This window comes from Nomascus leucogenys, chromosome 20 (genome assembly GCF_006542625.1).
Source record: "Nomascus leucogenys isolate Asia chromosome 20, Asia_NLE_v1, whole genome shotgun sequence".
Lineage (NCBI taxonomy): Eukaryota > Metazoa > Chordata > Mammalia > Primates > Hylobatidae > Nomascus > Nomascus leucogenys.
Window position 1 is genome coordinate 43,350,792 of NC_044400.1, and position 23,458 is coordinate 43,374,249.

At 37.8% G+C, this 23,458-nt stretch overlaps 1 protein-coding gene across 1 annotated transcript in view; it reads right to left on the reverse strand.

Annotated features, from left to right (window-relative positions):
* The window catches only part of GRXCR1 (glutaredoxin and cysteine rich domain containing 1), a 154,575-nt gene that overhangs the window by 61,129 nt on the left and 69,988 nt on the right, over positions 1–23,458 (reverse strand). Inside the window, exon 2 of the mRNA XM_003258636.1 lies at positions 2,815–3,057. Coding sequence (XP_003258684.1) covers positions 2,815–3,057 — 243 coding nt within the window. The remainder of the gene's footprint in view (positions 1–2,814; positions 3,058–23,458) is intronic.

Sequence of the window (23,458 nt, forward strand, 5' to 3'; positions counted from 1 at the left end):
AAGGAAATTACCAACATCAGCTTCTTTTCCTCCCTTAAAATTACATTTCACCAGGTGTCCAAACCCAGCAGAGGGCATCCTTCCATTTCAGATGCATGCATAGTGTGGGAAAAGGGCCCTATAATTCAAGCAATGTATTCCATTTACAAAGTGCATTGCAATTTAAATAAACAGGCTATTTTAATAGGAGGGGAATTTGTTGTTTTGGAGTGTTTGAGATTTTGGATTAAAGATTTAGAAGTAATTTTCCTTTCATAAGCAAAAAAAGAAGGGGGAATATCTGTTTCTGGACTCTCTCTAGGTTCAGAGCATTAGCTTAAATTACAGAAACAGCAAGGTAGCACCTGTGTGATACTTCCTCCCCTAGGCTACCATGTGTATAAATAAAGTGATCACAGAAAAAAGCAACTGGGAAAGAAGAATGCCCCCTGTCTCACTTGTCTGTTTCACCCTACCTGTGAGATTCCTCAAACTAAAGGACAAATAGCAGGACGGGCCTTATAGCCTCTTCTATTGTCTCAGAAGTAGTGAGAAGATAAGCAGTTTGGCTTCTGAATAAGAACAGCCAACTTTATACCTGTGCATTGAAGGCAGTTGCCCACTAATTTTAACTGTGCAGTTGCACAGAAGTTGAAATTCCACAATGGGAAATGTCTTACGTTGTCAGACATTTTCCCAAGTTAAAAAAGGGAAACGTTCACAGCTCTCACAAGTTACATTTTCTCCCTAGTGTGGTTGGGTTTATCAGATCCCTTCTTTATGAAAGAATGTCTTAGAGAGAGAACAAAAGAACATGATGAGGCAATATAGCATAATTCATCCATCCATTCAACGTATGTTCATTTGAAAACTTACTTTGCATTAAGCCCTGTTTGCGGTCCTAAAACTATACCAGCAAACAGGCAAAGATCCCTTTCTTTTTTTTTTTTTTTTTTTTTTTTTTTTTTTTTTTTTTTTGAGACAGAGTCTGGCTCTGTCCCCCAGGCTGGAGTGCAGTGGCACCATCTCGGCTCACTGCAAGCTCCGCCTCCCGGGTTCACGCCATTCTCCTGCCTCAGCCTCCCGAGTAGCTGGGACTACAGGCGCCCGCCACCACGCCCTGCTAATTTTTTTTTGTATTTTTAGTAGAGACAGGGTTTCACTATGTTGGCCAGGATGGTCTCGAACTCCTGACCTCGTGATCCGCCCACCTCGGCCTCCCAAAGTGCTAGGATTACAGGCTTGAGCCACCGCACCCGGCCAAAGATCCCTTTCTTTGAGGTGATGTGCCAAAGAGCAAGGGTTTGGGGAGTCAAACATAACTTTGAGTGCTGGCCTTGCCACTTAGCCGGCTCTGTCACTTGGAGCAAAGGAATTAATGTTTTCTCTTGCAAAACAGGGATAATTGTTCATATTTCCTAAAAACATACTTTGTTCCAGGTACAGGAACCAAGTGCTTAATGTGTATTAGCTCAATATTCTCACAATCAGCCTACGAGATAAGTTGTATTTTTATTCCCATTTTACAGATGAGAAAACCAAAGCACAGAGTCACATGGTAAGTGTCAAGACAAGAATTAAAAACAAGTCTGTCTGACTCCAGTGCTTGCACTTAACCAGTATGCCATATGAAGGTTTATTTATAAGACTACCCCGAGGATTACATGAAATGACAGATGCAAAGCTGTGAGTGCAGTAGAGTGTTATTATTTACTATTATTATTTATTATTTTTACGATGATTGTTACTGTTATTGTCATTTTCTGCAACCTAAGGATATATGTTGAAATACATAAAAAAGAGGATCAATACTTCAAATCAGCATTCCTCTATTACAGAATGTAATGTGTGTCCAGCTCTGGTTAAAAGTACAATCACATAATGTCATAGCTATTGAATCATAGCTTCTCTACATTTATCTTTTTATAAAGTGACAGGATATTAAAACACAGATTGATTCCCTGAAACAAAATGTGAGCATCTCCTGTTCTAGATTTTTATAACCTCCTCTGAAAAATGAAGGTTAAGAGCAGATGCTAAATGAAACCTAGATCCAAGTATCCACCTGTGGTTCGACAGTCTCTGTTCTGTGATAAGTGATCATGTAGTCCGCTCCTAAACTGGTTGCTGGTGCCCCTTGGCTCTTTGCTCTCACCCTTTCCAAAATGTACTCTCTGGAGCCCTCTCTGTGGGCTTCTTCCACAGGATGTTCACAGATCAATGGGCGTTAACTACACTAACAGTATTATTCAAAGAGAAATGAAACAGGCATGTTCTGCTGCTGCTCTGGGAGTTCTCTCTGCTTACCGTAAGCCTGAATTTATGTCTCCAACTGCTGCATTACCCAAGTCAAAAATAATTTTAAACAAGCGGATAAAATTCTGGCTCCAGGCCCCATTTCTTATTGATTTCATTTCAGGACTATCATCTTAGGTTCATTAGGTAGGAAACTGATTGATAATGCTGTATATGAGAATTTATAAATATATATCTTATAAATATCCATTTTTCTTGCCTACACTAAAAATACAGTCTTTATCCCACATGCCAAGCTTCACAGTGCAAAACTGAAGTCAACTGAATATTTTTAAACATTTATTTCTATTCAAAAGTGCAGTTTCTTGTTGATTTTATCTCACTGTACTTCTTCAGGGAGGAGCACTGTGGCAGCTCATTGTCTGGGACAGAAATAAGTGCTCCAATCCCTTTGGTTTGAGCTCCAAAAAAAACCAGCAAGTGTTCCAGTAGTTATGCTGCAAATGTATAGATGGTTATAGATTTCTACCAGCCCTGGTTGGGTTCTGCGAAAAAGACTTTCCTGGGCAGCGTACTTACCCCAAGGTAATGGCCATCAATGAATACAACAGGGAGGGAAGGAACTTCAGAAACTCGTCGGCATCGTTCGTCCAACTCTTTTCCATATTCACCATTCAGGGCTATGTTTTTCTCTTCAAATTTTACGCGATGGTTTTGGAAAATCTTTCTAACCAGTTCACATCTTTCAAAGGTTGTCCGGACCACACGAAGGCAGGTGGTATAAATCACTACACGGTCAAATTCTAGATCAGTTGATGGTTGCTGAAGGGAAATCATTGAGTTGTAAGAATGTTTGCTTTTACTTTCTTGTGTCTTATGATTTTAAGACAATTAAAAATTGCGTTAAAGCAATAAAAGTTGAGTGAACTCATTTGTCAAAGACTTACCTTTTTAAGTCACAACATCTGTAATTGGGATACAGATAGCAATCAATATAATATATTACATAATTTAATTTTTTTCCTTTTCTCAGTAGCATATCAAGTAATGGCTAATCTTAAAATTGATCACATCTCACATGGGATGCCATGTGGTAAAATAGTAAATGACTGAAATATTTTTCTTATGTTTCATAGACATTGCTCAATTACTATATCTGTTTCATAAACCTAAAGTTTATGCCACAGAATAGTGAAGGTTATAACGCATTTGGCCGGTTAAAATTCTTCTACTTATCAGTTTATCCAATTGTATAGTCTTTGGGGCAACAATTTCCTGGGAATAACAAGACCTATTATCATGGGATTTTTCTAAGGTTTAAGTAGCATAACATATGTGCAAGGGCTCTGTTGAGTGACAGGGCTTCCACATGTAGTAAGAAAGTTCTGCCACACGAAATAAAAAAATTAAATGTTCCAGAATGGGAGTGCACAGAAATCAACACCAAAGTGAGTGGTGGGTCAAAGCCAGGCATAAAAAGGAAACAAGGAATCAGACACAGTGGAGTGCAGGCAAGCAACACTCAAAAACAAGATGAAGACTGTCCTGTGTGAGAATCTTTTTCTACATTTCAGATGTCAGTGACTGCTTTCCCGGGAAACCCTGCCCAGCACCGCTAATGTGTGCTGAAGGGCCATACCAGGTAGGTACTGAAATCAGTAAGAAAGCTTCTCTTCCTCCTTATCACAGTCTTAGTTGAAGGAAACCAAACAGAACACAACTATACCATGAGACCATGGGATACATGAGTCTTCACAAAGCTGTAATTATTTAAAGCACAACCACACAATTTGCAAAACCCCTGTGGAGTCAAAACTTTGGAAACCATTCTGGACAGCCAAATACTAAAGCAAGCCAGTAGGACACTAATCTCCACCACTTTGTACGCAGAGAAATCAGACCACTCTGCCAAGATGCACATGGACAGGTAACACTCCAAAGGTTCAATGTCATAAAGATGCCAATACAAAGTTCTCCACCTTATGGAGAGAGAATTTTTCTGATGATAAAATGTAATAAAGTTGCAAGAATCATTTCTTTCCACAATAGAGTGTAGAGGTTAAGTTGAAAACCCAGAGGCCTGGAGGAATTAAGTTGGCATCATAAATGCTGAAGCAGGTCAGGAGTAAAAGAAATGTTCTCACTCATAGGTGGGAATTGAACAATGAGAACTCATGGACACAGGAAGGGGAACATCACACTACGGGGACTGTTGAGGGGTTGGGGGGAGGAGGGAGGGACAGCATTAGGAGATATACCTAATGCTAAATGACGAGTTAATGGGTGCAGGAAATCAACATGGCACATGGATACATATGTTAACAAACCTGCATGTTGTACACATGTACCCTAAAACCTAAAGTATAATAATAAAAAAAAAAACTATGAGAAAAAAAATAAAAAAATTTTAAAAAAGAAAGAAATACTAGGGAAATACTAAGAATAGCATCTAAATAGAGAAATGTTACACAGCTTAGGCAATTGTTGTCTTGCAGGCATGTGACTTCAGTGTGGTTACACATAATTATTTTATGTAGAAACTTAAAATCTGGATTTTTATAGGAAATTTTCTGATTTATAAATGGTGATGCCTAACTGTAAATGCTTTTAAAGATCATGTGGACCAATATTTCTGAAGACTGGATTTGGCATATACTGCAAATTTACTATAGCTAAGATAAAGAGAGCGTAGCAGCACTATTGACAATAGCAAAGACATGAAATCAACCAAAATGCCCATGAATGATAGCCTGGATAAAGAAAATGTGGTACATATGCACCATGGAATACTATGCAGTCATGAAAATGAATGAGATCATGTTCTTTGCAGGGACATGAATGGAGCTGAAAGCCATTATCCTCAGCAAACTAACATGAGAACAGAAAACCAAACACCACATCCTCTCACTTAGAAGTGAGAAGTGAACAATGAGAGGATGTGGACACAGGGAAGGGAACAACACACACTGGGGCCTGTCAGAGGGTGAGGTGGGGAGAGTGAGAGCATTAGGAAAAATAGCTAATACATGCTGGGCTTAATACCTAGGTGATGGGTGGATAGGTGCAGCAAACCACCATGGCACATATTTACCTACATAACAAACCTGCACATCCTGCACATGTTCCCCAGAACTTAAAATTAAAATTAAAATTTTAAAAAAGGAGAGGACAAGCTTGAAAATCAGATATACCTGAGCTCTGCCACTGGCCACCTGTGTATCTTTGGGAAGCTAATGAGCTATTGTCTCAGTGTTCTCATCTGTGATGACAGTGATGAGAAAGTGATAATAACAATAGCTACCTAACGAGTTTGCTGAGAAGATTAAGTAAGAGAAAATGTGAAAAAAACACAAGTGTAGGACTTGTGACACACTACTATTCTAAGTTGAGCAGAGAAAAGTATTGCACTTCACATCACGGAATTTTTCAGATTAAAAAAAAACAAATATAAGTCAGTGGAAAAAATCAGTGTAACTGATGACAAAAAGGAAATTATTACTATGTTTTGATTTAGAAACACTGATCTTTAGAAGAAGCAACCAAGTTCCCAAGGGTCTCTAGCTCCTCTTCATATTAACAGGTATGGGCAAGCAAGGCACAGAAACTCACTGCAGATGCTGCAGCTTTCAGAAGAGCACTGAAGTTCTCTTTTTTCTTATTATATTATCTGTGTAATTATGCATTTTTCCTCTCAATACAAAGACTACTATTACTGCGTTAGTTTTCTACCAAAATGGTCCACTACTTCAAATAGGTACATTTACTTTTGAATTATTTGTTATGAAATACTTTTCCCAGATGTGTCAAAGTGGAAAAATTTAAGATCGGACCAACTTGCTGCCATGTTAACCAACTCATGTAAGATTCTCTCTGATTATAGAGCAAACCGTGTATACCACCTTTCTGTGTCTCTAAGACACATGCATTTTCAAAATACTAATAAGATGACCCCTGTCGGGTAGCCACGCTGGATGTCATCTAATGTATGAGATCACATGGATATCCCTTTACCTGTTGTTGAGGATGAGCTTTGCCTGGAATCAGTGGATCTCAAGAATGTTGAATGTTAGAATAAACTGGAGATCCTTTGAAAATCCCCAAATCCTAGGCCAAGCCCATACCAATTAAATAAGAATCACCAGGGTGGGGCCTCTGAATTGTAATTTTTTTTTAAGTTCTAATGTGATTCTAATGTACAGCCAAGTTCTAGAGCTAGTTAGATACAGATTGGACATGCAGAATCACAGGCCTCACACCAGATCTACTGACTCAGAATCTACATTTTAAAAAGCTTCCTGGAATTTGGAAACATATTATATATTTTTAAGTTGTACATACTTAAGGTGTATAATATAATGTTTTGATATACACAGTTAAATAATTACTGCAGTAAAGCAAATTAATATATACATTATTCCACAGTTACATTTTTGTGGTAAAAGTGCCTAAAACCTATTCTTTTAGCAAATTTTGAATATGTAATACAATATTATTAACTATAATCCTCCTGTGGCACATAGAACATCTCCCTATTATATCCCCCCTCTTCCCTTCTACCGCCAACCACTAACAGCCACCATTCAACTGTTCTTACGTATTTGAGATTGCTTTCATTTACTTGTTTTTCAGATTCTACATATAAGTGAGATCACACAGTATTTTTCTTTCTCTGCCTGGCTTATTTCACTTAGCATAATATTCCCTAGGTTCGTCTATGTTATCACAAATAGCAATATCTGTTTCATTTTTAAGGCTGAATCATATTTATTGTTTATATATACCACAATTTCTTTATTAATTTATCCATTAAAGGATACTTAGGTTGTACCTATATCTTGGCAATTGTAAATAATGATGCAAGAAACATAAGCATGAGAATGCAGATATCTTTAAGAGTTGGTAATTTCATTTCCTTTGAGTATATACCCAGAATGAGGATTGCTGGGTTATATGATATTTCTGTTTTTCATTTCTTCAGGAATATTCATAATGTTCATAACGGCTACAGTAATCTACTTCCCACCAACAGTGTATGATTGTTCCCTTTTCTTCACACATGTGCAACACTTGCTGTTTCTTGTCTTTTTAATAGCAGTCATCCTAAGAAGTGTAAGGTGATAGCTCATTGTTTTGATTTGCACTTCCCATTGTGGTTTTCATATTATTGATGTTGAGCACTTTTATATATCTCTCTTGGCTACTTGTACATCTTCTTCAAAGAAACATCTATTCTGATCATCTGTCCATTTTTTAAATTGGATTATTTGGTTTTTGCTATTGAGTTAGTTATTTGTGTTCCTAAATACTTGGGATATTAACCCCTTATCTATATATGGCTCACAAATATTTTCTTCCAATCAATTAACTGCATTTTCATTTTGTTGATAATCTTCCTTGCTGTACAGAAGCATTTTAGTTTTGTGTGGTCCCACTTGTTTATTTTTCCTTGTATTCCCTGTGTTTTGGGGTAAATATCCAAAACTTAAAAAAGTTTCTTGTCAGGGATAATATCAAGGAGTTTTCCCATATGTTTTCTAGGAGTTTTATAGTTTGGGGTCATATGCTTAGATCTTTAATCCATTTTGAGTTTGTGGTATAGGATAAGGGTCAAATTTCATTCTTTTGCATGTAGATATTCAGTTTTCCCAACACCATTTATTGAAGAGACTAACACTTCCCCATTGCATCTTCTTAGTCCTTTTGTTTAAAATTAGTTTACCTTGTACAGTTGGGTTTATTTCTGTTACCAGGAAGCGCAAGAGTCTTCATTTCTTGTTTAACTTAGAAGAAAGAATTCAGCCAAGAGACACATAGCAAGAGTTAAGAAAGCAAAGTTTGCAAGAATCACAGCATTCCTGATTGGTATGACCTGTAATGCACATATGGCTACAGTGACCAAAGATTTAGATCACAGCACTCAATTCCCTTTGAATACTTGGAAAGCCTTCTCAAGATAGGTGGGTACAAACAAGCCCATGCTGCAAAGGCTGGAATAAACACCTAACCCTTCAATGCTCACGTATTGACAGACATCTATAAGCATTAAAAGCACCCAGGAAAACATATCATCAAATGAATTAAATAAGTTACCAGTGACAAATTACAGAGTGACCTGTCAGACAAAGCATTTAAAATAGCTGTTTTGAGGAAGATCAGCAAAATCTAAGATGACACAGAGAAGGAATTCAGAATTCTATCAGATAAATTTAACCAAGAGCTTGAAATAATTTAATAAAAGAATCAAGCAGAAATTCTGAAGCTGAACAATTCAGTTGACAAACTGAAGAATGCATCAGGGTCTCTCAGCATCATTGATCAAGCAGAAGAAAGAATTAATGAACTTGAAGGCAGGCTATTTGAAACTACATAGTCAGAGGAGTCAAAAGAAAAAGAATAAAAAATAATGAAGCACACGTATAGGATCTGCAAAATAGCCTCAAAGAAGTAAATCTGAGTTATTGGCCTTAAAGTGGAGGTAGAGAGAGAGGGATTGGGGTATAAAGTTTACTCAAAGACATAAAAAGAGAGAACTTTCCAAACCTAAAGAAAGATAGCAATATTAGAGTACAAAATAACAGCTACCCATTCGTTCAGTCATTAGAATAATTTGTTTGCCAAACACAGTATTAAGCACTAGGTATATAATGGTGAGCAAACAATATAATTCCATGTCAACATGGAGTTCATAGTTAAAAGTAATAGAAAGCCAAAATATCACATAAATATAGAATTACAAGCTGCTAGGTACTATTAATGAAATGCAGAAGTAATTAGGAAACCATAGTGCCTGGGTGCCTTCTCTTCTTGTCTTAGAGATCAAGAAAATATTTTCTGATATTTGAGGTTAAATTGGAAGAAAAGAAGTTAACAAAGAAATTAGGTGGAGAGTGGAGGAAAAGCATTTCATGCAAGTACAAAGGTCTTAAGATGGGAGGAAGATAACATGTTTGACACTCTTTAAAGGTTGTTTCTTGATACACAAGAAGGAAAAAATAGAATGGTATTAAGTGATTCCAGATAGGTGTGAAGGGTTGATACCATGTTGTATTTTATAGCCATGTTGTATTTTAACGATCTTGGGTCTTTTACAGCAACGAGAAATCCCTAAAGTGTTTTAAGAAGGATAGAAGGAGTTGCACTAAACCTGGTTTACATTTCAAAATGATAAGTAAAGAAGGACCAGTGGGGGTAGTTGTACAAGATACACACTGCACAAACTTAGGCAAGGCCATTAGTAGCATATTGTAAACAAACAGTTCCCCCAGGGTTGTGTAGTCCACACTTTGAGCCATTATACTCAGTATCATTGCCAGTTCCCTTGCTCAGGAGACTGAGGCTGAATATGGGGCAAATTCAGGGTAGAAAGTATGGTTATAAATTAAAATACACTATTCAGTAAAATGTTCTGAAAAAAGATTTTACTGTATAATTTTTGTATGATTTGGAAGTAGGTCTTTCTAGAGGTAGAGTGATAAGTTGGATGATTTCTCAAGGTCTTTTCCAATTTTATATGAATTTTAAATGATATTGCCTTTGGCAAAAAAAAAAAAAAAATCCTCCTCTTCTACATTTGCTCCATTTTTCCTTCCCTCAATAGATTTGTCAAAGCATCTGGCCAGAAGTCTAAAAATAGCCCCTAATGGCCGTCCCTCTTCTCCCTTCCTGAGGGTTACCATGGGAATAGCGTATGAAGGATGGAAGCATCTGAGACAGCACTGAGAAGCCTTTGGGGTCTGCAGCCTCCAGCTCTGAGAGAGCCGACCTACATGGTAATAAACATAGGCCATTTTTTCCTTTCTGTTTATTAAAAAGATGAATCTTAGGGACGCCTGGAAGCCTTACAACAACCTGCAGCACATGCAGATGTGTTGGAAAGGGATGGAAATTACTGCAAATCAGACTAAAGAGTTACCAAATAGCTAACCTATGTCCTCAGCCTGCACATCGCCCTGCAGTAGCCACAGCACAACAATGAGTACTTTAGTCACCCCCTCATCTTGGGACAGTTGTGGAGCTTCCACATCCACTGAAACTAATACTGGAATTCAGGCCAAGATTTATAATCCACCCATCCCCCACAGAAGATCAGCACGGAGAAGGCTCATCTCAGGCAGACGCAAATCCAGTGGGTTATTTCAAGCTATGCCTTTGTAGCTCTAGCCTCGCACTGATTTAAAAAGCCCTCCTGAAATGGGCCTCCTAGCCTTGCCCCAGTGAGTCCCCAAATCACTGAGAACTTAGAAGCCTCCAGAAAGCTGCAAGAATTCAGACCTTAAGCAATTTTTGTAAATAAATAAAAAATAACACATTTGAATATCAGTGGCAGACAAAATGATAATAACTTTACATTCATCAATTCCTCACAATAACTTACATAGTGTTGCTGTATTTACAGATCTAGAAACCTAGGCTCAGAAAGAGTAAGTATCCTCATATCCTTGACAAGGAGACAGAGTTGACGTTCAGCAAAATTAGAAAATTGGAACTCAGATGTGCACCCTTCCAAAGTCCATGTGCTTTCCACTGAGCCAAGACGAAACACTGAACCACACGTTGTTTTGCTACCCACTCCTGAGGATAAAGTTGTTACTAAACCACAAACTGCTATTGGCCTAATTCATTGCTGGTGAGATAATGGTTGTGAATTAAAGAGGTTTGCCTCTTTACTAAATTATGGTCCCACATGTATCGGTCACTTACATCACACGGGGCATGTTGAATATTTTTTTTTCAGTCTAAAATGATACCTTTGAGATGGGTGTGCGATAGATATTTTTTCCTATACATAAAGGCAAAGAGGCAAAGTGATTAGCTCAAAGCAATACAGCATGTCAGTAGGCAAACTGGGACTAGACCCAGATTTCTTGATTATCAGGCAGTGGGCCAACCTGGCTCCAGGAACAGCAATTTTAAATAGCAGGCACATGCTGCTGGAAGCAGGGCTGTGAGCCTTGGAAAGGGCAAGAAATTTTACATATATCGCTCTCTCTCCCTCTCCATGATATTCTGTAAACCTCTATAGTTAAATGTGCATTATGAGATGCTTCTTAATACTAAATTTGAGTAAATAAATCTCTGCCCACCTTGCTCTCAAATCATCTGTTGAATTTTTATTCTTGCATTTAATATGATTTGTAAATCCACTTTATCCACACCAGGCTTTATTCACATCAGGCTTCTCTCTTAGCTTATTTCCTAGATCTGTTTCCATTCTAACCATACTCTCTATTCAGCTCTGGAGGTGAGTGGTAATTTTCTACATCAAATTCCCCTCCTCACATTTGGACCACAAAACATCAAAAGCAATTTCTCTATGTCCCTCTATAAGACACAAATTATAAAAAACAATGATTTATCACCTGACTGCTGCATATTTATATGCAGTTCTAGAGACTGCAAAAGGAACTCTACATATGCACTTTTCATTTATCATAGTGGTAAAGATTATGGCCCAGGTTTTATAGACATGGAAACTAAGATGTGGAAATAAAGTTAAGGTGCCCAAATAAGTCAGGGGGAAAAGGGAGCAAAACCAGAATTTGAACCTTAGTCTGCCTCCTAAGTCCTTACTCTTTCCTTAAGAAGATGTTATATAACCTTCTTAAATACAAATGACCAAAGGACCACCCTGTTCTAAAATAATGGTAAATGTACCATGAAAAGGCTATCACAGGGACAGTCCTAGAAATTCCATTATTCATCCCTACGCTTTCTTCTAACCTCTGGTTAAATGTCACTTCTCAGATAGGCCTTCCCTCATCACACTATGGGAAACCCCTCTATCCTCTTACCCAGTTCTTTCCTAGTACTGCTGGATGTTATATTGTGTATGCTAACTGGTTCACTATCTATCCCCGCACATTAAGACATAAACTCACTGAAGCAAGGACTTAGTTTTTTTCATTAGAACTAAGAACTCAGAATATAACCTAGTGCATATAGATACTCCATAAATATTTTCTGGCCTCTTTTCCATACATTTAATCAGAACTTGGTGGCCGGTAACTTCCCCCTTAGTAACCGGATAATCCTGGACAGTTTCTTGACCACTCTTAGTTTTCTTATCTTTGAATATAGACACTAGTGCCTATTTCATGGGGATTTGTGAGGTTTAAATGATTAAATGAATAGAAAAACTCTTATTAGGAAGACTAATGCATCATGAACTCTCAGTAAATGGTATATTTTTATTAATATTATTATAAAATGTTATTGACACATATCAGCACCATCACCATTATTGCTATGAACAAAAAGTCCAAATCCACAGTCATCAACCTCATAAGCTCAAACGGCAAACTTTAACCTCATAATTACACAATGATCAAAAAAAATCTCTTATTGAGGTAAATTGCTCTTGTTAAAAAAAAAATCAACAACAGCATTTATTTTTCTCATGAATTTGCAATTTGGCTATGGCTAGGTGAGGACAGCCCATCTGTTCTACACTTTCCACCAGCTGGGGAGCTAGAAGCCTGGGGCTGTAATCATCTGAAGAACCTTTCACTCACATGACTGGCAGTTGATGCTGGCTGGTGGCTAGGATTGTAGCTGAAGCTGTCTCCCAGAACACCTACTCATAGCCTTGTCCTGTACTTCCTTGTAGCATGGTGCCAGGTTCAAAGGGTAAACATCCTAAAAGAGCGAGGGCCAGGTGGAAGACTTATTGCTTTCTAGCCTTCACTTGGAATCACTTTTGCTGTACTCTATTTATGAAAGCAGTCATGAAAACCCACACAGATTCAAGGGGAGGGGAAATAGACTCCTACTTCTTGATAGAGGAATGGCAAAGTTCTGGAAAACCATGTGGAACCAGAGATCTTGCTGTGGCCATTGTTTTTGATGGGGGAAAATATAATTTCCATGCAACCTGGTAAGTTTGCTACAATCCAGAGTCTTGGCCCTCAGACATGCAACCCGGGAAATTCACCATTGGCTGGCTTTTTGGATCAAGATACTGATGTGTAAGACTAGAATGCCTATTTATTATTTACAATGAAAAGAACATGTCATTGACATAGGACCACTCAAATTCTTTATGCTTTCCATATTCTTGGTGAGCATAGAATCAGAACAAAAGAGTAAGGGATTTGATTCAGTGGCTTGAATAACAGCAGGTCAAATTATGTCTGAATTTTTGACTTGTCAAAAGGATATGAATTATTAGTATTCAGTGACTGAGACTTCTCGGGTTTCTCTCGATGCTTCCCTCTGTGATTCCCCTTTGTGTAGCTTCCTTAGCTGATCAACTGCTCCTTTGGAATGTTCTTTCTTTGGGTGTGCTGTTCCACGCAACCTGATCAGTCTAGGTTTGCTGAGGGGAGCCATTCTGCTCCTATGAGTATGACCTTCCAATTTAATTTTCTAATTTATCTTGTCCTGATCTTATAGGGTATATCTCAGAAAGCAACCTTAATTCTTTTATTTCTTATTTCTTGTGGGAAGAAGAAGTACAACTACTGACAAGAGAGTTCACAGTAGTCAAGGTGGGAGAAGGTGGTTTGGACTAAGGTAAAGTTGGTGAGGTAGGGGGTGGTCATGTGAATGGAAAGGGGTTCAGGATGGTATAGTCAGCTTTGTTGGTGCTTCATGCCGGCCCCTTCACCAGGTCAGTGCCTCAATCCCCCAGTTGGTGTGAGTGTTGCTTGCTAACGGCTCTCAGCTGCCTTCTTCTTTGGAGAATTGGTCTCACTCAGTGGAGTCTACTCAGCTAGAAAAGTGGTGGGAACATAAAGTTTATAACCAACAACTAACTGATACTGGGGTAATAAAGCCCTGCTCCCTTTTCTCAAAATGAGGCAACTCTGCCCTTCACATTTGTTTGGGATATGCTATCAATTCTGATCATGAAAAACAATAGAGTCAAGCATATATAAGCGTACAGCAGATGTCATAAAAATCTCTCCAAGTTCAGTTGCCCATTTTGTGGCATAATAGAAATGCATAAGCATAATCTTTGCATGCAAAGATTTCTTCAGAGTGTTTTCTATTTTCTCAGTGCTCTCAGATCAAATAAGTGAATTTCAGTTATTTCCTCAGGAATTATACATTTGTCCAAACCAATTACTGAATGAGCCTAGATGTTAACTGAAAAGTCAATGAACCCAATAAATCTTCTGCACCAAAAGAAAATCGCTGATTATTAGGCAAATGCAAATCAAAGCCACAATGCGATATCATCTCATGCCAGTCAGGATGGAGATTATTAAAAAGTCAAGAAACAACAGATGCTAGTGAGGATGTGGAGAAAAGGGAATGCTTTTACACTGTTGGTGGGAATGTAAATTAGTTCAACCATTGTGAAAGAAGTATGGGGATTCCTCAAAGATCTAGAAGCAGAAGTACCATTTGACCCAGAAATCCCATTACTGAGTATATACCAAAAGGAATACAAATCATTCTGTCACAAAGATACATGCACACATATATTCATTGCAGCATTATGATCACTGGAATCTACCTCTTTAGCAACGTATATCAGAGGAAACTGAGACTCACTCAGTTTAATTATTTGAATCAAACTTTTCTTTAGGAACAAAAATGTTGCTGTATAAAGAAAACCAATCTCAAGCCATTGCTTTGACAGTCAGTAGCTGTGATGGTTAATGTTATGTGTCAACTTGACTTGGCTAGGGGATGCTCAAATATCTGATTAAACATTGTCTCTGGGTATGTCTGTGAGGGTGTTTCTGGAAGAGATGAGCATTTGCATTGTAATGAGCATTTAGAAGCAGATGGCCTTCCCTGATGTAGGTGGTCAACGCACCATCTGTTGAGAGTGAATAGAACAAAAAGGCAGAGGAAGGTTGGATTTGCCTTCTCTCTCCCTGGCTGCTTGAGCTAAGACATCAGTCTTCTCCTGACCTTGGTGCTTCTTAATCTTATGCCTTCAGACTCAAACTTAAATCTACACCATCAGTTCTCTGTATGTCGGGTCTTCAAACTACATCATTGGATTTCCTGAATCTTCAGCTTGAAGACTACAGGTTGTGGGGCTTCTTAGCCTCCATAATCCCATGAGCCCATACCATGTAATAAATCTCTTCCTAGATATAGATATCTGGATACAGAGAGAGAGAGAGAGAAATATAGACATAAATATAGACATAGACATATAGACATAGATATTACACAAATATAGATACTATATTGGGTCTGTTTCTCTGGAGAATGCTGACTGATATAGTAGCGGTATGAATTTGAGGAGGTCCGTTTACTTTTCCAGGACTAGGTTTTCTGTTCTCTAATATGGGAATAGCTACAGTCTCGCCCACAAGAGAGTTGTAGGATTATATGTAAAATCCACATGAAGACACATTGCTAATTATAAATCTTCACAAACACGCCATCTATCACTATTACCCAAAGTTTCATAGCTGGAAGAAAGAGGGATTAGAATCTAATTCAAAATATCTCCTGGTAACCACATTCCTATGAAACAAAAATGTCTATCCTCTAATATGAATATCTTGGCTTCTATACATATTGTCAAAAATACTATGTATTGGCATTTTACATTTTGCTAATCTCCATAGATAAAACCGATATGAGGATGACCACCAAAATCACCATATTCAGGAGCCTCCAATCTCAAAATTATGAGCTTATAACAGTTAAAAGCCAGGCAGCAAATAAGTCAGGAACATCTTGCAAATGGAGAAATTTCTAAAATATTTTTCCTCTTATTTCTTAAAATATTCAAGTTGCAAACCAGAAGAAAAGGGAGTACAATATTGAACAATGGCATCAGAGTATTAAGTGGCTAGAGAGCCCTGTACTAACCATTTTCATAACACCCTTCATCTTTGTTACAAGAACCCCAGTGCTCTTTCTTAAAGGGAAAGGTGCCCTTTCTCTTCTACTGTATTTTATATATCTACAATATTATGTAAGATTAAAGTGTTTCTCAATTTTCTACATCAAGAAAAATGCCTGAATAATCAGCTAAATGCAGCCAATCCCTTTCAGTGCATTTGGATGCTGTAAGAATCTACTTTAGGGGTTGAAATACCTGTACTTCATCTCAGCCTGATTCTTTCATAAACGTCAGTGTGATGAAGAGGAGTTATTTTGGTCCCTGTAGAATTCCCAGAATAGACTGAGAACTGAGGGCAAGAAAGCCAGTGAAAATTCAGAATTTGAGAAAATTGGACACAGCCTTAGGGAAATCCCCCATTCCCATTTCCTTCTCAGGCTTCCAGGCTTCACTCTTATGTCTCTCTGACTGTACTAATGATCATGGTCCCAGTGTCACCTAAATACACTGAACTCCAGGGAAGTAACAGCTAGAGGCCATTTATGGAAGCTTGGTTGGTGCAGGAAGCTAATATTTTTCATAAGTAGGGAGACTTTTAACTCTATAAGTAAGGTAGGTACTGTTATTATCTTAGCTTTACAAATGAAAAACCTGAGGCACAGAGAGGTATGTGACAGGACTAACATCAGGCAACTAGCAAATGATGGAGCTAGTATTTGATTCAAGTAAATTATAGAACTCAACTATTTATATGACCTTATTAGCCATGTTCTGACTCTCTCTATATCCCAACTCATGTGATAAACAATAAGAAATTAGAGGGACTAATACAGGATTTATGAATTTTAAAGTTTTTTTTTTTTGAGATGGAGTCTTCATCTGTGGCCAGGCTGGAGTGCAGTGGTGTGATCTCAGCTCTCCACCTCCCAGGTTCAAGCGATTCTCCTGACTCAGCCAAGTAGCTGGGATTACAGGCATGGGCCACCATACCCAGCTATTTTTTTTTTTTTTTTGTATTTTTAGTGGAGAGGGGGTTTCAACATATTGGCCAGGAGGGTCTCCATCTCCTGACCTCGTGACCTGCCCACCTCGGCCTCCCAAAGTGCTGGGATTACAGGCGTGAGCCACCACGCCTGGCCCAGAGTTTCTTAAATACATAGAGATTTAAAAGTGTATTGGTTTCCTATTGCTGCTATACCAAATTACTACAAAGTTAGTAGTTTAAAAAAACAAAAAATTTATCTTAACAATTACAGGGTTTAGAAATCTTATATGGGTTTCAATGGACAGAAATCAAGGTGTCAGTAGACTCATACTCCTTTTGAAGGCTCAGGGGAGAATTCCTTGTCTTGCCTTTGCCGGCTTCTAAAGGGTCCCCCATTCTGTGGATCATGGTCCCTTCCTCCATCTCTGATTCTGACCTTCCTGCCTCCTTTTTATAAGGACCCTTGTTATTACACTGGGTCCATCCAGTGTAATAATATCCCCATCTCAAGATCCCTAACTTCATCACATCTACAAAGTCTCTTTAACTGTAAATTAACATATTCACAGGTTCCAGGGATTAGGAGAGGGACACCTTTTGGCAGGGTGCAGGTGGGGTGGGAGCATTATTCAGCAGCCTATCACAGACAGATGGATTTTAAATACCAAGTTATAGGCATAAGACTAAAGGGCTTATTGGACTACATCTTCCTCGTGCTTATCAACTTGCTCTAGAAACACAATCTGATGGTAATTCTAATAAGGTAACCATGAAACACATTGTTCTTCCAAGACCCTTGATACAATCACTTGTGTGTAGGACTTTTCTCCAGGATGCCACTGAAGAAATGGAAAGGGCATAAAAAAGAAACAAGTGCATTAAAGAGGGGGAGATGATTTGCCTGTTCTTTATCTATCTTTTCTACTGGTTTCTATCTCTTATCGTGCAATATGCTTTCCTTTCAGGTATAAAAAAAAAAAAAAGCCCTAGAAATTGCTGTGAAAAGCAAACACAGAGCGTGACCAAGTGAGGTACTTTGCATTACATGAAAAGGAAGACACAAATGAAAATGTTTTAAATTTTTGCATAAAGCCAGAGGTTGAATTTTTCTATGTGCTCCACAAAGGAATCTAGATAATTTTTCAGCTCAGCTTCAAAGAAAACAAATAACGACAAGACTTCAAAACCAAAAAAATGTTGCCTTCCCATGTCTTCTGCAATTTCCCCAAATTAGGTTTCTTTAATTAAGGCACCTAAATTGTGAGGCACATGAAACATACACAAGTAGATGTGTATGATAATAGTTAAAACTATAAAAGTCGTCTTTTTTCACTACATGTACTATACCATTTGGCATGACTGATGTAGTTTTGTAAAGAAAGTTTAACATTTATTATTGATTGTATATTCAAACTAAAAATAAATGCAGCTTTTTAAAACAAGATTGATTGCTATATCATTATCAGAAGGAAGAAAACAAAACTATTTCTGGAAACGTTGGGAATTGTTTCTGGAAAGGAAAGCAGACTCTGCTTGGTTTGTCACCACAGCTCCTCAGTGGAGCTAATTATCAGATTTTGGAGATTTAGCCATTAGGAGAGGGAATCTAACTAAATTATTGAACAAAATAATAAGTCTCATTAAGTGACAGATTTTTTCATGTACAATTTTATCATTAACCCAATCAACATTGGAAAAAACAATCATTGAATGAAGTCTATATTCCAAGCATTATGTCAATTGAATGTATTGCCATAATCTTCACAACATACTATGCAATAGATATTATTATTTCTTTTTCACTGACAAGGAAAATGAGTTACAGGGAGATTGCTAACTTGCTTAAGGTCACAAAATCATGGGACTCTTTTCCCATTGGCAAATACAACATCCCTCGTCCCTAAGTTTTCCCTGACATGTGTGGTCACTACTCTGTGTTCAACTCTTTCCCCTGAGCCTTCTGGTTCCCAAAGGCTCTCAGCTTTGTCCACTGACCACCTCATTCTCTCTGATGACCTCGTCCAAAATTTCAACAGCTAACTGAAGGCTGTTGAAGCCCCCAAATGTACATCCTCAGCTGAGACTCCTTTCCTACAACCCAGACTTGAAGTCCAGCTATCTACATAATATCTCTACTTGCAAATACTTAACTATACCTTGAATTCATGAAACCTACCAAAACCAGGTCAAGCAGCACTATCTCTAGGGGGCCCTTCAAAACTCTCCATTCAGTGGGATGTGTGCTGCCCATCTTCTGCACTAACTCTGCACCATTATGTACTTCCTGAGATCAAAAAGTGTGTGTTATGTAATTTTGCATCCTCTAGACTTAATAGAATATCTGAAACATGATCATAGACACTGCTTTGGTCTAAATGACTGTGCCCCCTAAAAATTTGTATGCTGAAATTTAATCCTCAATGCAATAGTATTAAGAGATGGAGCTTTTGAGAGGTGATTAGGTCATGAAAGCAGAATACTCATGAATGGAATTAGTGCCTTTATAAAAGAGGCCAGAGGGAACTGGGTTTTTCCTTTCACCATGTGAGGATACAGCAAAAAGTTCCCATCTATGAGGAAAAAGCCCTCATCAGGGAAGCAATCTGCTAGCACTGTGATCTTGAACTTTCTAGGCTCCAGAACTATGAAAAATAAATTTTGTTGTTTATAAATTGCCCAGTCAAGGGTGTTTTGTTATAGCAGCCTGAATAAGCTAAGACAGACAGTAAGCACATATTTGTTGAATAAGAACAAACCAAAATTTGAATGTAAGGCAGTCTGATTTTAAAGTGAATATACTTTTCACACTAGGATAATGACACAGTGTGACATAAGAGAAACTTTTTAAAAAAGAAAAATACCAATGGTGTTTTAATTCAAAATAAGCAAGCCAACAAAATCTCACTAGTATAATATCAAATAATTGTCACTTAAGGAAGCATTTGCAGTGACCTTTTTCCTGTCTCATTAACAATTTTTAACATAACGATGATGACTAATTTGCTCCTAGCCAAATACTTGAGGTGGAAATTCAGGTTGTTGCTGTGGCATGGCTATTCCATTGGGTATATATCATTCTGAACAGTATAATTTTATAGCTCTTGCCTCTGATTAAATTGAAACTACATTGCCAGGCCAAAAGCTGCAGGCTGAGTGTTGCACAGCAGCCAACTGCTTACCCTGAGCAACATGATATATTCAAACAAATCACCAGAAGGACTCTTTAGCTTGCCCTTATCTTGTCATTTTAACAACATGTAGAGAAGGAAAAGGCTGAAAAACTTGCTTACAATTAAAAGGAAATAATGCAGTAGTTTAAATTAATTATTTTAAAACACTGGAGAGTAAGACAGTAAAGTGATGCTCAAAAATATGTATTTGTGAGAAGAGGAAGGAGGAATAAAATAAGCTAACCACCTCTAAAATGAAACATGGAGCATTGTTATCCTTTACTCCATGGTTAAATGCTTGTGCAAATGTTAACCATGGCTGAAGAAAGCCAAGCCTGTGCCCTTCACATCATCTACCCTCCACCTGGTAGCACTTACTGTAAAGGTACCTAAAAAGTCTGCAATCTATTTTTTTTAATTTTTTTTTATTTTTATTTTTATTTTGTTTTTTTTTTTAGATTGACTGGATGCTCTTTTTGTTATATGACTTAAAGTAGTTTCCAATTCTGTGAAGAAAGTCATTGGTAGCTTGATGGGGATGGCATTGAATCTATAAATTACCTTGGGCAGTATGGCCATTTTCACGATATTGATTCTTCCAACCCATGAGCATGGAATGTTCTTCCATTTGTTTGTATCCTCTTTTATTTCATTGAGCAGTGGTTTGTAGTTCTCCTTGAAGAGGTCCTTCACATCCCTTGTAAGTTGGATTCCTAGGTATTTTATTCTCTTTGAAGCAATTGTGAATGGGAGTTCACTCATGATTTGGCTCTCTGTTTGTCTGTTATTGGTGTACAAGAATGCTTGTGATTTTTGTACATTAATTTTGTATCCTGAGACTTCGCTGAAGTTGCTAATCAGCTTAAGGAGATTTTGGGCTGAGACAATGGGGTTTTCTAGATATGCAATCATGTCATCTGCAAACAGGGACAATTTGACTTCCTCTTTTCCTAATTGAATACCTTTTATTTCCTTCTCCTGCCTGATTGCTCTGGCCAGAACTTCCAGCACTATGTTGAACAGGAGCGGTGAGAGAGGGCATCCCTGTCTTGTGCCAGTTTTCAGAGGGAATGCTTCCAGTTTTTGCCCATTCAGTATGATATTGGCTGTGGGTTTGTCATAGATAGCTCTTATTATTTTGAGATACGTCCCATCAATACCTAATTTATTGAGAGTTTTTAGCATGAAGGGTTGTTGAATTTTGTCGAAGGCCTTTTCTGCATCTATTGAGATAATCATGTGGTTTTTGTCTTTGGTTCTGTTTATATGTTGGATTACATTTATTGATTTGCGTATGTTGAACCAGCCTTGCATCCCAGGGATGAAGCCCACTTGATCATGGTGGATAAGCTTTACCACAACAGAGACATAGATCAATGGAACAGAACAGAGCCCTCAGAAATGATGCCGCATAGCTACAACTATCTGATCTTTGACAAACCTGACAAAAACAAGAAATGGGGAAAGGATTCCCTATTTAATAAATGGTGCTGGGAAAACTGGCTAGCCATATGTAGAAAGCTGCAACTGGATCCCTTCCTTACACCTTATACAAAAATTAATTCAAGATGGATTAAAGACTTATATGTTAGACCTAAAACCATTAAAATCCTACAAGAAAACCTAGGCAATACCATTCAGGACATAGGCGTGGGCAAGGACTTCATGTCTAAAACACCAAAAGCAATGGCAACAAAAGCCAAAATCGACAAATGGGATCTCATTAAACTAAAGAGCTTCTGCACAGCAAAAGAAACTATCATCAGAATGAACAGGCAACCTACAAAATGGGAGAAAATTTTTGCAACCTACTCATCTGACAAAGGGCTAATATCCAGAATCTATAATGAACTCAAACAAATTTACAAGAAAAAAACAAACAACCCCATCAAAAAGTGGGCAGAGGACATGAACAGACACTTCTCAAAAGAAGACATTTATGCAGCCAGAAAACACATGAAGAAATGCTCATCATCACTGGCCATCAGAGAAATGCAAATCAAAACCACAGTGAGATACCATCTCACACCAGTTAGAATGGCCATCATTAAAAAATCAGGAAACAACAGGTGCTGGAGAGGATGTGGAGAAATAGGAACACTTTTACACTGTTGGTGGGACTGTAAACTAGTTCAACCATTGTGGAAGTCAGTGTGGCGATTCCTCAGGGATCTCGAACTAGAAATACCATTTGACCCAGCCATCCCATTACTGGGTATATACCCAAAGGACTATAAATCATGCTGCTATAAAGACACATGCACACGTATGTTTATTGCGGCACTATTCACAATAGCAAAGACTTGGAACCAACCCAAATGTCCAACAACGATAGACTGGATTAAGAAAATGTGGCACATATACACCATGGAATACTATGCAGCCATAAAAAATGATGAGTTCGTGTCCTTTGTAGGGACATGGATGAAACTGGAAAACATCATTCTCAGTAAACTATCGCAAGGACAAAAAACCAAACACCGCATGTTCTCTCTCATAGGTGGGAATGAAATGAAATCATGACACAGAAAAACACACTCCATTTGTAGAGACACATTATAAAAAAAAAAAAAAAAAAAAAAAAAAAAAAAAAAAAAAAAAAAAAAAAAAAAAAAAAAAAAAAAAAAAAAAAAAAAAAAAAAAAAAAAAAAAAAAAAAAAAAAAAAAAAAATGCAAAAAATAACCACCCTCTGTAGAGCTCAATTTACAATCCAAACCACTATGCCACAGCCACTTCTTCAGCCAGAACTGGGAGGAAGAAAGCATCTTTCTCTCTATTTTCAAAGCTGTGAGAATATAAGTATAGAAGATGCCAGATATGGTGTTACCACTCCCAAAGGTAAGGAAGGAAAGAAGGAAAGAAGAAGCAGAAAGGAAAAAAGAAAAGGTGTCTTGGCAGTGTTTCCACTTTCACTGTCCTCCTTTCTTGCCATATCCATGATTTATTTACATGAGTCCATAAATAAATTTCTCTTTCTTTCTTTTTATGAGTTTTTTTTACATTTCTGTCATGAGCAACTGTCTGAGTCAGCTTGGGTGGCTATAACAAAATATCCTAAACTGGGTGACTTATAAACAACAGAAATGTATTTCTCACAGTTCTGGAGGCTGGGAAGCCCAAAAGCAAGACATTAGTAGATTCTGTGTCTGCTGAGGGCCTATTCCTTATAGATGGCGTCTTCTTGGCATGTCTTCACATGGTTGAAGGGGCAAACAAGCTCCCCTTGGCCTCTTTTATAAAAGCGCTAATCTCATTCATAAGGGAAGAGTGGAGGTGACCTAATCAGCTCCTAAAGGATTCATCTTCTTTAC